Source organism: Suncus etruscus, chromosome 7, assembly GCF_024139225.1.
Source record: "Suncus etruscus isolate mSunEtr1 chromosome 7, mSunEtr1.pri.cur, whole genome shotgun sequence".
Lineage (NCBI taxonomy): Eukaryota > Metazoa > Chordata > Mammalia > Eulipotyphla > Soricidae > Suncus > Suncus etruscus.
The window spans coordinates 131,711,890-131,726,698 of NC_064854.1; the positions used below are offsets into that span (position 1 = coordinate 131,711,890).

The 14,809-nt window shown below is 45.6% G+C and overlaps 1 protein-coding gene across 1 annotated transcript in view; it reads right to left on the reverse strand.

Moving 5' to 3' along the window:
* FAM107A (family with sequence similarity 107 member A) overlaps window positions 1–14,250 on the reverse strand; it is a 61,481-nt gene extending 47,231 nt beyond the window's left edge. Inside the window, exon 1 of the mRNA XM_049776212.1 lies at window positions 13,985–14,250. Within this exon, the coding sequence (XP_049632169.1) occupies window positions 13,985–14,008 (24 nt within the window). The 5' untranslated portion in view covers window positions 14,009–14,250. The remainder of the gene's footprint in view (window positions 1–13,984) is intronic.
* Between the last annotated feature and the right edge of the window lie 559 nt (window positions 14,251–14,809).

Sequence of the window (14,809 nt, forward strand, 5' to 3'; positions counted from 1 at the left end):
ATAGGCTTGAGTACTCAGAGAAGGTTCCTCAGAAATATAACAACCTAGTTTTTGATAAAGGAGCAAGAAATTCTAAATGGAGCAAGGAAAGCCTATTCAACAAGTGGTGTTGGCACAACTGGTTAGCCACTTGCAAAAAAGCGAACTCAGACCCCCAGCTAACACCATGTACAAAGGTAAAATCCAAATGGATTAAAGACCTTGATATGTTTTTTCTTTTTTTAAGAATAAAAATGTGGGGGTCGGAGAGATAGCACAGCGGTAAGGCATTTGCCTTAGATGCAGAAGGATGGTGGTTCAAATCCCAGCATCCCACTCAAGGCCAGAAAGCAGTGGTGGGACATAGTGACAAAACTCAATGAAATAAATGCTTCGCCTAGAATACTGCACCCAGCAAAACTCACTTTCAGGTTTGAAGGAAGAATACATGGTTTCACAGACAAACAACAGCTCAGAAACTTTACAGACTCAAAACCAGTCTTAAGAGAAAAACCGAAAGACCTACTTTTAGACAAGACTGACCAAAAGACACACCAAATTTCAATATAAAAATGGCATTAAATCCCAGGACAATTCTTTCTCTCAATGTCAATGGACTAAATGCACCAGTTAAGAGACACAGAGTGGCTAAATTGATCAAAAAAATCAATCCAACCCTCTGCTGCCTACAAGAAACGCATCTGAATAGTCAGAATAAACATAGACTCAAAATAAAAGGCTGGAGGAAAATTATCCAAGCAAACAACACCCATAAAAGAGCTGGAGTGGCCATACTAATATCAGATGATGCAAACTTTATACTCAGGAAAACACAGAATAAGGGGCCAGCAAAATATTTAATACAATTGTTGACAAATCTGAAAAATAATATCAATAACAACACAATAATTGTGGGGGACCTCAGCACGGCTTTGTCAACACTGAATAGGTCAACCAGATTGAATCCCAACAAGAATATACTAGACCTGAGAAGAGAAATGGAAGAAAGAGGCCTAGTAGATATATATAGGACACTTCACCCCCAGAAACCTGGATACACATTTTTCTCTAACGTATATGGGACATTCTCCAGGATAGACTATATGCTGGAACATAAAACTTATCTTCATAATATCAAGAGGATAGAAATTTTGCAGGCTACCTTCGCTGACCACAAGGCTCTGAAATTATTTGTGAATTCCAAAGGGACACAGAAGAAAAAACTTTAACACCTGAAAGTTAAACAGCCTCATACTGAATAACCAGTGAGTCTGAGATGAAATCAAAGAGGAAATCAAAACTTTCCTGGAAAAAATGATAATAAAGACACAAACTGCCAGAATCTATGGGACACAGCAAAAGTGGTCCTGAGAGGAAAATTTATAGCTTTGCAAGCACACATCAGGAAGGAAGAAGGGGCCTACCTGAATAGCTTAATGACACAGTTCATAGAATTAGAAAGTGCTCAACAAAAGGACCCAAAAAATAGGGAGACAGAAGGAAATAACAAAGCTGAGAAGGGAAACAAATCCTGCATCCCATATGGTCCCCCGAGCTGGCCAGGAGCAATTTCTGAGCATAGAGCCAGGAGTAACCCCTGGGTGCTGTCGGATGTGACCCAAAAACCAAAAAAAAAAAAAAAAAAAAAAAGTGCTACTTGTATAATAAAATAAGACACATTTAAAAATGACAGGAGCAGGGGATGAGGATGGGACTCCCATGGGCCACAAATATTGTATTTGTTCCCATCTTGTTTCTTCACTTCAAAATAAGATATATGCAGTGTGCATAGGAATTTGTTCATAGTTTTTGTTTTTACTATAGTCTGACCCTTCAACAGTCTAAGGGACAGTGAACTGGCCCCCTGTTTATAAAGTTCAAGGACCACTGGACTTAATTGTAGAGCATTTGCCTTGCATGTGTGAAATCTGGGTTTCATACCTGGCATCACAAAAAAGATATAATATAATAGGAGCAAATTTTATTTTTATAAATTAATAAACATGGGAAGGGAGGAACGGCCAAGATGACTAGAAATGACTTGATCAGTGGTGGAGGGGTCTTGTTCACTTTGATGGTGGTGCAGTAATGTTATATCAGAAGCATGATCATTAACACCACTGTAAACCCTATTACCTCCATAATAATAAGATAGAAAGTACTGAGAGAGCTCAGTAAGCTGAAGTGCCTGTTTTGCATGGCTGAGGTACCCCACTTTAATCTCCTGCATTATGTGATCCTCTGAACATTGCCAGGTGTACCCCAAACCCACTGCCCACCTAAAACAAAGCAAATCAAAGCCTATCTAAATAAACCAATGAACATGAAGTTTTGGGATAGGAGAGAACAATACAGCAGGTAGGGTTCTCATCTTGCCCATGGCCAACTCTTGTTGGGATCCCATATGATCCCATATGGTCCTCTGAGCACCACCAGGGGTGATTTCTAATTACAGAGCCTGGAGTAAGTCCTGATGTGGCCCCCAAATCAAACAAACCCAAAACCCATAAAGTATTGGAGATTTGGGGATTTGCTAGCTTTGATTCTCTGACAGGCCTGCTGCCATTGGTTGAGCTCGTCCTGTGTGTCAAACACAGTCTTTGGTAGGTTCCATTTCTGTAGATGAAGAAACTGTGGCCAAGGGAGGTCGAGGTGCTTGTCCAGATCACAGAGCAGCCAGTGAAAAAAAACCAGAGGTCCAGCTGAGGTTCACCTCAATTCAGGGCCCAAACTCTCTCTGACCTGCCTTTCCTGATGGACTTCTTGGCCTTGCTCCTAGAACCTGAAGGGCTTTGGTTTCTGCTGTCTTCTTCGGCAGGACTCTCCCACTCTCAGCCTGACCCCCCTTTCCCTCATCTCCAAGCTCCACCTGGCTGAGTTGCTCGCACATTCCTGAGTGGGAGCCAAACCTGGTACAGAGCTGAGTTTGAACAAAAGCTCTGCTGCACCTGAACCTCCTTCCCAAGGTGGGTGTCGTGGAGCTGCCTTCTCTCTGTGAGGGGAATTCCTTATTGGGGCTCATTCTCTGGAGGAGACCATCTCTACTCAGCTCTCCCCAGGACCTCTGGCGCTCCCAGCTGCCGCAAACCTGGTCTGCTGGAGCTGTTGCTTGAAGGGTCTTGAGGCCTGTCTGGGGCAGGGTCCAACGGGGATCTGAGCAGGACTCTACCAAGATTTCTCCCGCACACTTCCCTGTCTGTAGCAGTGACCTGGCTGGAGTCTGGATGGCCGCATTCCCTGGGAAACTCATTGGGACTTGCTTAGAATCTGTCAGATGCGGGGCCAGAGAGATAGCACAGCGGTAGGGCTTTTGCCTTGCATGTGGCTGACCTGGGAATATCATCCCATATGGTCCCCCAGCCTTCCGTGGGTAATTTCTGAGCACAGAGCCAGGAGTAACACTTGAGAACCGCTGGATGTGGCCCAAAAACCAACCAACCAACCAACCAATAAATCAATAAAGTTAAGAAAAGAAAAGTATCCATCAGATGTGGCGAATCAGAGGGGAGAAGCCTGGGCTACTTCTTGTGACCTGGACTAGACTCCAGGGAGAAGTCTGTGCCCCAGGCTGAAAGGATTTTGTCCACAAACATTGCACCAGAGTCTCATTTCTCATTAATATTTACAAGTGGGCTGGCCTATAATTTCTCCTCCAAAGACCTGGCTTAACTTAGTATCAAAGTGATTTCACTATCATAAAATGAAGGGGGAAATCTTTGCAGTCTTTGGATAAAAGCAAATTGATGAGTTCCTTTAAAGTTTAATACACTTGACCGGTAAAACTGATGGTTTGATAGATCCTTTGTAGAAAGATTAACTTATGACTCAATGTCTTTAAGTACTATTTATCATTCAGCTTTTCTTTCTCCTGAAGTCCAATTTAGTCAGAAATATTTCCTACATTAAAAGTTTTATGATAGGGTTGGAGCAATAGCAGAATGCTAGGGCATTTGCTTTGCATATGGCCAACCGGGGATGGACCTGGGTTCGATTCGTGGCATCCCATATGGTCCCCTGGCTTTGGGAACCATACAGACACTGGGGGGATCGAACCGCGGTCCATCCTAGGCTAGTGCAAGTAAGGCAGACACCTTACTGCTCGTGTCACCACTCTGGCCCCTTGACTTTTTACTTTTGCCTTTTTAAATTTCTTGTTCACGTTAGTGATAGAATCTCAGTTTTAGTTATATCCTTGACTGGACCTCCTTTTTGCTTTTTGAATTTCTTTTGAGATGTTTCCATGGTATGCCCTGTATCGTTAGTTTTAGAGTCCATGTCCGAGAAAGGCCCATGCCATAAAACATTCAAGACAGTCTTAAATAATGGGAAACGTCTGCCACATAATCTAATGTTGATTTATCTTCTCGTGTTCTATGTTTTCTTCGTTTGGTTCTTGAATGTAGGTTTATCTGCACAAAACTGGACTCTGGCACTGCACTGCAAAAGCTGGATTATTCAAGTATATGGTATTTCTTTTCTACCATTTTGTTTCTGCTTTTATTTTTGTTTTCTGATGACCTCTTAGTTTTTGGATTGCTTCTCTTTTTTTTTTTATCAACTTACTTTGTTTTTGTTTTTTGGTTGTAACTGGCAGTGTAGTGAATACTCCTTGTGGGATGCTTAGGGTTCATTCCTGGTTGAGGTAACACTACAGATCAGACCCCAGACCTTCTGCCTCCAAATCATGTGCTTAGCCTATTGAATTGTCTCTAGGTCTCATTACTAACTTTTGTTTTCACTGTTTTAATTTTTTTTTTTAGGACACACATCTAAGCATTCCATAGGTAAGGTGTTAAGTTTAAGAGGTCACTCGTGAAACTTGTAGGCCCATGTAGTGCTGAAGACCAAACTCAGGCCTCTTGCATGCAAAGCATGTGCTCCAGGCCATCAAGTTCACCAACTCCTTCCTTTCACCTCTTATAAGAAGCTATTAAAATAAAAATGTCTAAAAATCAAATTGAACATTTTAAAATTGTTTTCTACTCACTTTTCAGTTGAAGCATAATCCTTATTTATCTATTTACTTCCCCTTTTATTTCAAACTTCTTAACTAACTATAAGTATCATTGAACCTCAGTCTTCTTTTCTATCTATAATTCATATAGCTATAAGCTTATTTCTTAAATAGTTTTAGTTGAACCCACATGTTGCAATAGATAATATTTTATTATCATTGGGGTATACAGATTTTCTTAAGGGGCCTTGAGTCATAGTACAGTGGGTAGGTGTTTGCCTTGCTCAAGGCTGACCCGGGGTTGATTCCTGGCACCCTACAAGGTCCCTTGAGCCTTCAAAGAGCAATCCTTGAGCACAGAGGCAAGGAATTGCTCGATGTGATTCTCTTCCCAAAGCCTCTCACATTTTTCCATTTTTCAATTACTTTAGTTTCCTTTCCCTTTGTTTGCTCAATTCCTAAGCCGTGTGCTAGGCACATGTTGGGATGTATATGATGCCCATTCTTTGGCATAAAAATTTGTTTTGTAAGGTAAAATGTGGGCAGCATTTGTAAATGTTTTAAGAATGCTCGGGGAAAATCAGGTTGTTATTCAAAAGAGAAAGCAAAAGTCATGACGAGACACCAGTAGACACCTGCTAGGTCCATACAATTAGAAAAGCTTAAAGAGTAATAATAAAATTGTTGGTGCGGATGTACCTTTCTTAGACAATTTTTGCCTTTCTTAGACTGCTGGTGGATGGTCTACTGTGTGATTTACTCTGACTGGGTGGCTTTATCTAGCAAAGGTGCTAAGGTGCTGACTCTGCCATCCCTAAAAATGCTATTTTGGCCAGGTAATATTTTGAGCTAAAGATACTTGAAAAGCAGCAGGTGCAAAAGAGCATGCAGGGCTCTCTCTTTTTCCCTAAAAGAGAGAGATAAAATGCCTGTAAAGGAACCTTCTCTATCTTAGGAGGAAAATAATCTTATACTAGAGACAGGGAACTGAGGCCAAGTGAAATCTGTATTACAGATCTTGTTAAGTAATTCCTGTCTTCCTCTAGTTCTCCCTGTATAGTTCAGGAACTTTCTTCCCACAATTGCTAATCATTGTTCATTCTGATATTTAAGCCCTTGGGCCTCTATCTACTTTATAAGCTTCATTCTTTAAGTAGGATTCCAATTTACTTATAAAAGTTTACAAACTTTGCCCTTGTTATTCTTAGTTTGAATTAACTTTAAGGTTTCTGAAAGGTCATGTCTGAGGAGATCTGGAGAGGAGAGGGAAATTTTTGCCTTTCTTTGTGGTGGCAATGTATATGCCCTCAGCTGCAGAGATCTTCATTCTATAGACACACAGACCCTCCAAAACAAACCAGAAAGGTCACTGCATCATTTTTGTAAATATTGCAATTGTAAATATTATAAATATTTTGCGAATATTGCAAATATTCAGAGAAAAATCCAGATGTTCACCAGCAGTGGTGTAAGATGAAGTATGGATTATTTGGATAGTAACACTCATTCTAGCTTGAAAATAATATACAGACTTACAATAGCATGTATGAATCTTAAGATTAGTTAATGAATGAATCTAATTGTGGAAGACATGAATACCTTAATCTTGGTTTATGCAGCAATCTCAACATGTTAGAATTTAGGGTCCTGAGAGGTAGGTAAGGCACTTACTTTGCATATGGCCAAACTTGGTTTGATCCCCTGCATCTCATCACCCACTGAGCACTACTGAGAATGACCCCTGAGCACAGAGCTAGAAGTAGCCTTCCAAGAACCTGGGAGGGCTCAAACATCTCCTCTCCTCTCCTCTCCTCTCAAAAAAAAAAAAAAAAAAAAAAAAGGCCTCATTAAAGCCACCCACTCAAACAAATAGAATTTATGGGTTCTATGTTAATGACCAAGAGGAAGATTGGTGATCTCAGAAGGGAAAGTTATGACTGGGGGAGTCAGATGAGGATACATTATCTTTAGATAGTTAGATGCAATCAGCCTACTTCTTGTTGGCCATGCTGCATTAAACCCTATTGATGCAACTTTCCAGATAATCCTTCCTAACTATTTAATATTCAATTAAATAATTTATAAAAGTTAGAATTATTATTATTATTATTATTTTTTGGTTTTTGGGTCACACCCGGCAGCGCTCAAGGGTTACGCCTGGCTCTACGCTCAGAAATCGCTCCTGGCAGGCTAGGGGGACCATATGGGATGTGGAATTCAAACCATCATCCTTCTGCATGCAAAGCAAATGCCTTACCTCCATGCTATCTCTTCAGCCCCCTATAAAAGTTAGTATTACCATAATAAGATGGTTGTCTTTCCTATCCAAAACATCATCTTTGAGGAAGAACATGTCAGGGTCTTCTAATGCAAGACATACTGTGTTCTCTATTCAGGAAAACCCAAATCCAGTAACGGAAAAGGACCAATGTTTGGATTTTGGAAGACAGTCCAATCTCAGGTGTGATCTCTCTCAGGGCTTTTGAAGGTCAATGGTGAAGTTTAGGGTATTTAGAAAGTTCTTTCTGAAACAACTCACAGACTTTAGATTTCCAACAGAAACTTAATGGAGCTGGGGCTTCTAAAGACAGCATGAAGGGGCCAGGGAGAGGGTACAAGTGGGTAGGGCGTTTGCCTTGCATGTGTCTGAACCAGTTTCAATCCCTGGCATTTCATTGGTCCCTCGGTAGGCCAAAAGTGATTCCTGAGTGCAGAGCTGAGTGCAGAGCAGGAGGAATCTTTGAGCACTTCCAGGTGTGCTCTTCTCCCCAAATAAATACAGAAGGATTGTGCTGGGAAATTAGACCCTTGCCAGCCATGTGCAAGGTAAGAGCCTTAACCACTGTGCTCTCTCTCCAGCCCTGAAAGTCACCTTATTTAGAAGCAGTTTATTTATAGATATAATCAAAGCTAGTCAACTCTCTACTACTGGGTCTGGTGTCCTTATCTACTGAGCAGAAGAGGCAGAGACATACAGGAAGAAGCTATGTGACTGGGGCAGCAGGGTCTGGGATGGTACATCTGGGGCCAGGGAGCACCAGAGCCTGCCAACTGCACCAGAGACTTGGAGAGACATGGGGAACAGAGCAGAATGAGGCCATGCTGACTCCCTGATTTATGGCTTCAGAGCTGTGAAAGGACACATTGCTGTTGTCTTCAGCCACCAGTTTGTGGTAATTGGTTGTAACAGTCACAGGAAATGAGCATGCCACATCATTTAGCCTCAGAGATATCTCATTGCCTTGAAGGGACTCCTTGAACACATTCCTTCAGGCCCTGTGACTGAAGTCTTAGCAAACCCTGCATTGGTACAACATAAAACAACACCAACGTCTTTCCCAGAGCCCAGTGCCGGAGGAAAAGCTGGAGGTCCTGCAAAACAGCAGCCCTCTCTGGCTTCCAAAGTTTACACATTTGGGGTATGTCATTCCTTGTGGGACATGTGGGACATTGCATTTACCTAACAGTCAAGATGTCACCAAGACCAAGTCTAATTCTCAGCTTCCCTGGGCTGGGAGCATTCCAGTTTTGGTTTTGGCATTTTGTGGGCCTTAGATGACAAAAGAAACACTCCGTTCCTCACTCACCCTTCCCCTCAAACCCAAGGGAGACCTGATCTCTTACTGCAACAAAGTCCTTCTTTCATGTCAACTTCGAAGGCAGAATGTTCTGAAAGAGGATCCTGGGGCTAGGCCAGGCTGCCACCTTTGTTTGGGATTCTGCCTTCCGAAAAGCTGGCTTTTGATTCGGCCTCTCTCACTCCACCTCCGAGCGCTCTTGGGATGGAAATTCAATTCTTCTGAACTTTGATGTCCCTCTTCAGCATTGCTCCCAAGAGGCTGGGAGGGACTGCCAGCGAATCATGCAACTCTGCCAGGGCCAGGTGAAGGTGGATATTGGCCAAGGTGCCCAGTTTCAGCCAGACCCATGTCAGCATGGCTGGTAGAAGCAGACATATCTGGGTCCAGGTCCTGACTCTAGCACTGCTGGCTGTGGGGTCCTAAAAAGTGACTCCAACCTCTCTGAATCTTGGTTTTTGCCTTGGTAACATGGGGACAGATATGCCTCAAATTAGTGACTAGATTGGCAAGAATTCTGATTAGAAAACATTCTTGGAGTTGGGGTTGGGGCTGGGGGTTCACATCCAGCAGTGTTCATGGACTTTCCTCTCCTCTCCTTTTCTCTCCTCCTCCCTCATTTCCTCTCCTTTCCCTTCTCCTCTTACCCTCTTCTCTCCTTTCTCTGCCTTCTCTCTCTCTCTCTCTCTCTCTCTCTCTCTCTCTCTCTCTCTCTCTCTCTCTCTCTCTCTCTCTCTCTCTCTCTCTCTCTCCTGGAAATGCCCTGAGAATACTTCTGATTTTGTGCTCAGGGATCACTCTGGCCATAGTAAGAACCAGGCCGGGGCTCAGACAGTGGTGGGCTCACAATGGTGGGCTAGCTCTTGGAATGCATTCAGAACTCTAAGCACAGCTGTATCCTAAATACAAAAGCAGTGGGAGGGCACTGAGTTGGGGTCTTATAACAGGTTGGATTGTCTGACTTTGAAGACCAACGAGGAGACAGCTGGATGGAGCAGATAACTCTGCTAAGGTTGTGGGTAAGGACGGCTCTGACAACTTATCGTGTGTGTGTGTGTGTGTGTGTGTGTGTGTGTGTGTGTGTGTGTGCATTGTTCCTGGCAGCTCCTCAGATTATGCAGAGCTGAGGATTGAACCTGTTTTCTGACACGGTAAGATTGTGTTCAGCCTTTGATGCATCTCCCTGGTCCTGACCCCCTCTTCCTATCCCAGCCTCCCATTTCAGGCCCAGGAGTCCTTTGGGAACCCAGCTATGGACTCTTCACAGAGTCCTTGGGTCCATGACCCCTCAAAATTCATTTGTGGCAGGAAGATAAAGTGGGGATGGTGGGATGAATGACCCAAGGACTCCTAAGAAGGTCCTCATGCCTTGCTGGGTTGGGCACTGACCATGGAACTTGAGCAGGCCATCCATCACTTCAGGACAATTGTTTGGGGAGTGAGTGCCTTTTGGGCTCTGAGAACGAACACTCCATTTCAGCCATTTATCAACCTTAGCTGCAGGGCCCTTATTTCTTCCCCTTTGGTTTCAATCAAGGAAACTTTCATGTAACAAAGATGAATGCAAGGGGAGGAATGTCTTGGCCAACACCCAGGAATTCCGATGCTGCGTTTGTTCTGGAAATTGAGAAAGCTGATGGTGTAGAGCTTGGTGAGATACTGGAGGGTATTTCTCAGTATCCCCAATTCCTGAGTGTCTCAGCCTTTGAGGGAGTCCTCTCTGATAAAGGCAGGTGAGACACCTGCCCTTCTGCTGGTGACAATGCCACAGTCCTTGCTGGAGTTCTGCCAAGTACCAGCACCTCCCTTCAGCCTAGTGTACCAGATGCCTCCTCTCCCCCAGTGGGGCTGTGGTGCTATGTCAAATGGTACCTGTGTTTGTTTGGCTATGGTGTTCACACACTTGCTGGTGGTGCTTGGTGTGTGTGTGTGTGTGTGTGTGTGTGTGTGTGTGATACACTTCAGATGTGGTGCTCATAGACATTTTGGTCATAGCAGCTTCTGTATGCTCAACTAATGCTCACAGCTGCACTTCTACAGTGCTCACTGATCTTTGCATTCCTGTGCTCGCTGGGCTCTCACCCTGTTGTGCTACTGGAATCCTAGAGGGCCTAACTGCTTGGGGCTGTGCACGGCTGAACCTCTCCCTAGGTCTATTTTTGTTGTTGTTGTTGTTTGTTTTTGTGCCATACCTGGTTCTGCACTCAGGATTAGGGAATCATATGATGTGTCAGTAATCAGGTCTGGATTGGCTATGTGCAAACCGAGTACCCTACCTGTTATACTAGCTCTCTGGGCACCATGGTTTTTGTTTTGTTCTTATTTTTTGATTAAAATGAGTTTTTTGAAGAGTCCATGAGAAAACTGGCATAAAAACTGCAATGTGAGCTGTAAACAGTGATGTTCTCTTGTGTGTGTGTGTGTGTGTGTGTGTGTGTGTGAGGTTATTATTTTTATATTGTTTATTCACAGCTCTTCATCAGTAGGATGAAAGCCATGGCCGGGGGGTGCTAGACTAGTCTAGGATCAGCCCCTGAAAACTTGTGGGCCCATCTCCTTCCTGGAAGCAGGACTCTGGATCTGAGTGAGACTGGAGGTGAAGTTTCCAGAACCTGTTGGCTTTTTCACTGGGGCTCCCAGGAGCCTCTTTACTGATGCTTTGCTGCAGCCCCAGGGTCAGGAGGTTTTTCCCCTGAAGAAAGGGAAAGAGCACAGAAACTGACTGGTGATGTCTGCTGTGGGTGCAGGGCAAGGAGAGGCAGTACAGAAGCTGTTTGCTGACCCAGGGAAACCATGTGAGGTTTCTCTAGGACAGGGAGACTGGTCTTTAAGGAGAGTGTCACATTCACACTGGCATAAAAAGACCTTGAGGCTGAACTCATTCTCCCTTGGTTGGAAAGGGGCAGGAAAAGTGTTCCTGAAGGAAGGAAGTGGAGGGATCCAGGCACAAGACCCACCTGGAAAGGCAGTGCTCATGGAACAGAGGCGCCCTGTGATGTACGCATGCTGGTTAGAGGTGACCAGCACGGGACCCTGCAGAGAGGAGCCAGCACGGATTGTTGGGCGAGGGACAAACAGATCCAGACATCAGGTTTGCTTTGGTTTACCTACATTACTTTTGGGAAGCCTTCCAAGCAGTGTTCAGGAGTGGGGACATCTGATAATTCTTGGTCCGGCTGTATGGGGCTTGGTGGTTCAATGCTCAGGGAGACCACGTTGCTTTGGGGCTGCACTGCTGAGAGCCTCCATGGCTGCACCAGGTCTGCGCAGTGACAGGGGTCAAAACCAGTCACCTCAGCAGACACGTTTCTCACATCTAATTTTAGGCACCACGATTCACTTCTGTAGGATGTTACAGGACACAGACTCCCCCAGAGTCTGCTTCCCTCCACCTCTCCCACCTTGCCCTTACCCCAACGTGGTGAGCCCAGTTCTGTAGACCAGTTCTTAAGCACCATTAACTTTTGGCCATCTCTTTACTCCTTTACAGCCTATTTGTATCCCAGATATGAGGGAGATGGTGCTGACTCAGTCCCTCTCCATCTGACTGGCTTCATTCAGAATGATACTCTCCAGATCCATCCATGTAGTGTGGCAAATAGCATGAGTTTGTCTTTTTCTTATAACCATTGTGTCCACATACCAAAGTTTCCTCATCTACTCATCTATTATTGGATACTTGAGTTGGCTCTGTTTTGAGCTATTGTGGCATCAGGCTTTTAGGTGTAGGGTGTTGTGGTGCTGAGGGGAGGTGGGACCATCCCCAAACACCTTGGAGTTTGAGGCAGAGAGAGGGGAAGTTGAGGACAACACGAGGAGCCCTGTGAGGTTTTTCTAGCTCTGCACACTGAGGTTTTGGATGCCTCCTCCCTGGCACCATGATGCCTTTTAGTTTATATTAACATGATGGTGTTGGCTAGTTTGGTAGAAAGTTCCAAATTCAATGGAACGGGTCCAAATCCTGCCTTACCCCAATAGTTATTGACCCTGGCGAACCACTCACATCCGGCTACACCATTTTTTGGGTGGGTGGGGCTTACCTGGTAGTGCTCAGGGATTACTCCTGGCTCTGCACTCAGAATTACCTCTCATAGTGCTCCTCCATATTGGATGCCAAGATCAAAGCCAGGCTATATGCAAGCCAAGTACCTCACCTGCTGTACGATTGCTCTAGCCCTTCTGATTCCTTCTCAAATGGCCCAAATCATAAGGGTGGTTTGAGAACTAAGGCCCTGTGTAACAGGCAGGGGGCTCAGCACATGGTAAATATCAGTTCTCAGAACACCTGAGGTGGAGGTACCAGTCCCAGTTGATGGAGGTGCGGTCAGAGGGCAGAAGTAGCAGGAAGCTTGGTCATGTTACAGTGGTCACAGACTCCACCATCCTGCCTGCTTTAATGGCCTATTAGCAAGTTCAAGAATGCCTGAGAGGGGCCCAGGGCATACATAGTTCAGCATTTATAGTGCATGACTGAAGCCTGAAACTCTCCTCTAAATCACTTGATTGCTCCACTCACAGCAGCATTGCTGGAGGCCCTGAGACCCCCTGGGGGTGCCCTCGGTGGTCCCTAGAATCAGCTTTACCACTGAGTAGATAGCCTGATTAGTATTTTTGTTTGTTTTTGTGGCCTCCACACTCGGTGATGCTCAGGGTTTATCCTGAATCTGTGCACAAGAACTACTCCTGGTGGTAATTGAGTGACCATATGAAATGGCGGGGATTGAACTCTGGGTATTCGAGTGCAAGGCAAGCACCCTACCCACTGTATTACCATTCTGGCAGTCTCCCAATTGGCTCACTATTATGGTCCCTGAGCTCCTGGGCACCACTGTAAGTGCCCTTTCCACCTCTCTCATACCCAATAAAAGAAAAGAATCCCAGAGCTTGTGGGGGAGTACTTAGAAGTGTTTGCTCAACCACACCTGCCCCATCTCACAGAGCACAGACTATTTCCCTAAACAGTACTGGCCTGCTGAGGGACTGGACAAAGAGGGGAACAGATGGAGCAAGAAAATAATTTTAGCAATTTCTTCTGTATCTATCACCCACCAGGTGCCAGGTTCAACTCCCAACATGGCACCCAGAATTCACCTCCTGTTGGTGACACTCAGAGATAACCAATGTCTCCATCTTCTCGACAAAGGCAAGTCCCAGACAATGTCACTAACTTGTCCTCATCTTGGCATCAGGCCCACGTGTCAGGCAGCATTGTGAGGTCGGTCCTAGTTCCCCACTTCGCCTCTGCACCCCTCTAAACCCCACACCCCTAGAGTGTGGTGGGGGGCTGGAGCCTGTGTGCTGGGTGGTGGGTGGCACATCCCAGGATACAAGAGTTTGGGTCGCCCCTTCATGTGTTGTGTTCAGAAATGGGGAGAGGGGCCCTCAGCCCTGCCCTGGACCCAGGTTTCTAGGTGTGAGCTCGAGGAGGGGGGCTCATAGGCTGGTAGACGAGGGGCCAATCAGGGGTGCCTACCTTCTTCCCCTGGGCAGCTCCCATGGCACGAGGTGGGCCTGGGGTTGGGGGTCTTTCCTCCTGGAGTTGATCTCAGGAACCCAGAGGGCTCCCCCAGCCCGGGGTCCCCATCCTCTGGAAGTGCATTCTCCTTAGTCACAAAGGTGGCTTTCACAGCTGCTCCTAAGCCTGGAGCTCCTCAGACAGGATTAGGGAGATTGGTCCTGACAGGAGCTGCAAGTCCTGGCAGCCCCCACGGCCCCTGTGCTTCCAGCAGTCCCTCTCCACTTGGGAAGGGAAACCAGGCTGGCCAGAGTCAGGAAGAAACCCAGCAATCCTCTCAGTGACAGCTCTGGCATGGCGGGGAACCTCTGGCCGGCCCAGCGGGCAGGGCTTGGCCTTTTTACCAGGCTGGCCAGTGCTCAACAGGCAGGCAGGGCTCAGGCGAGTGGAGCTGTGTGAGGTGCCTGCACTGCTAGGCTTGGCGTGGTGTGTGTGTGTGTGTGTGTGTGTGTGTGTGTGTGTGTGTGTGCCTGGTATTTTGTATGTCCCCTGAACAATGCACCTGGAATAGCCCCTGAGCACAGTTGAGACAAACAAGAATCCATCTTTGGAGACATGTGAGTAGCATCTCATCCTGAGCAGAGATCAAAAATGGATTTTGTTCTGTATGTTCAGTATTGGGGGGCAGCAGCTGAATAGGGGGGCCTTTGGGTCTCAATCTGGGCTTAGACCAGGAAAATATTTTCAGGCCTGGGGCCAAATCCTCAGTCTCCCTGCACCCTCACAGTTACCGCTGCTGCACGCGCGCGCACACACACACACACACACACACACACACACACA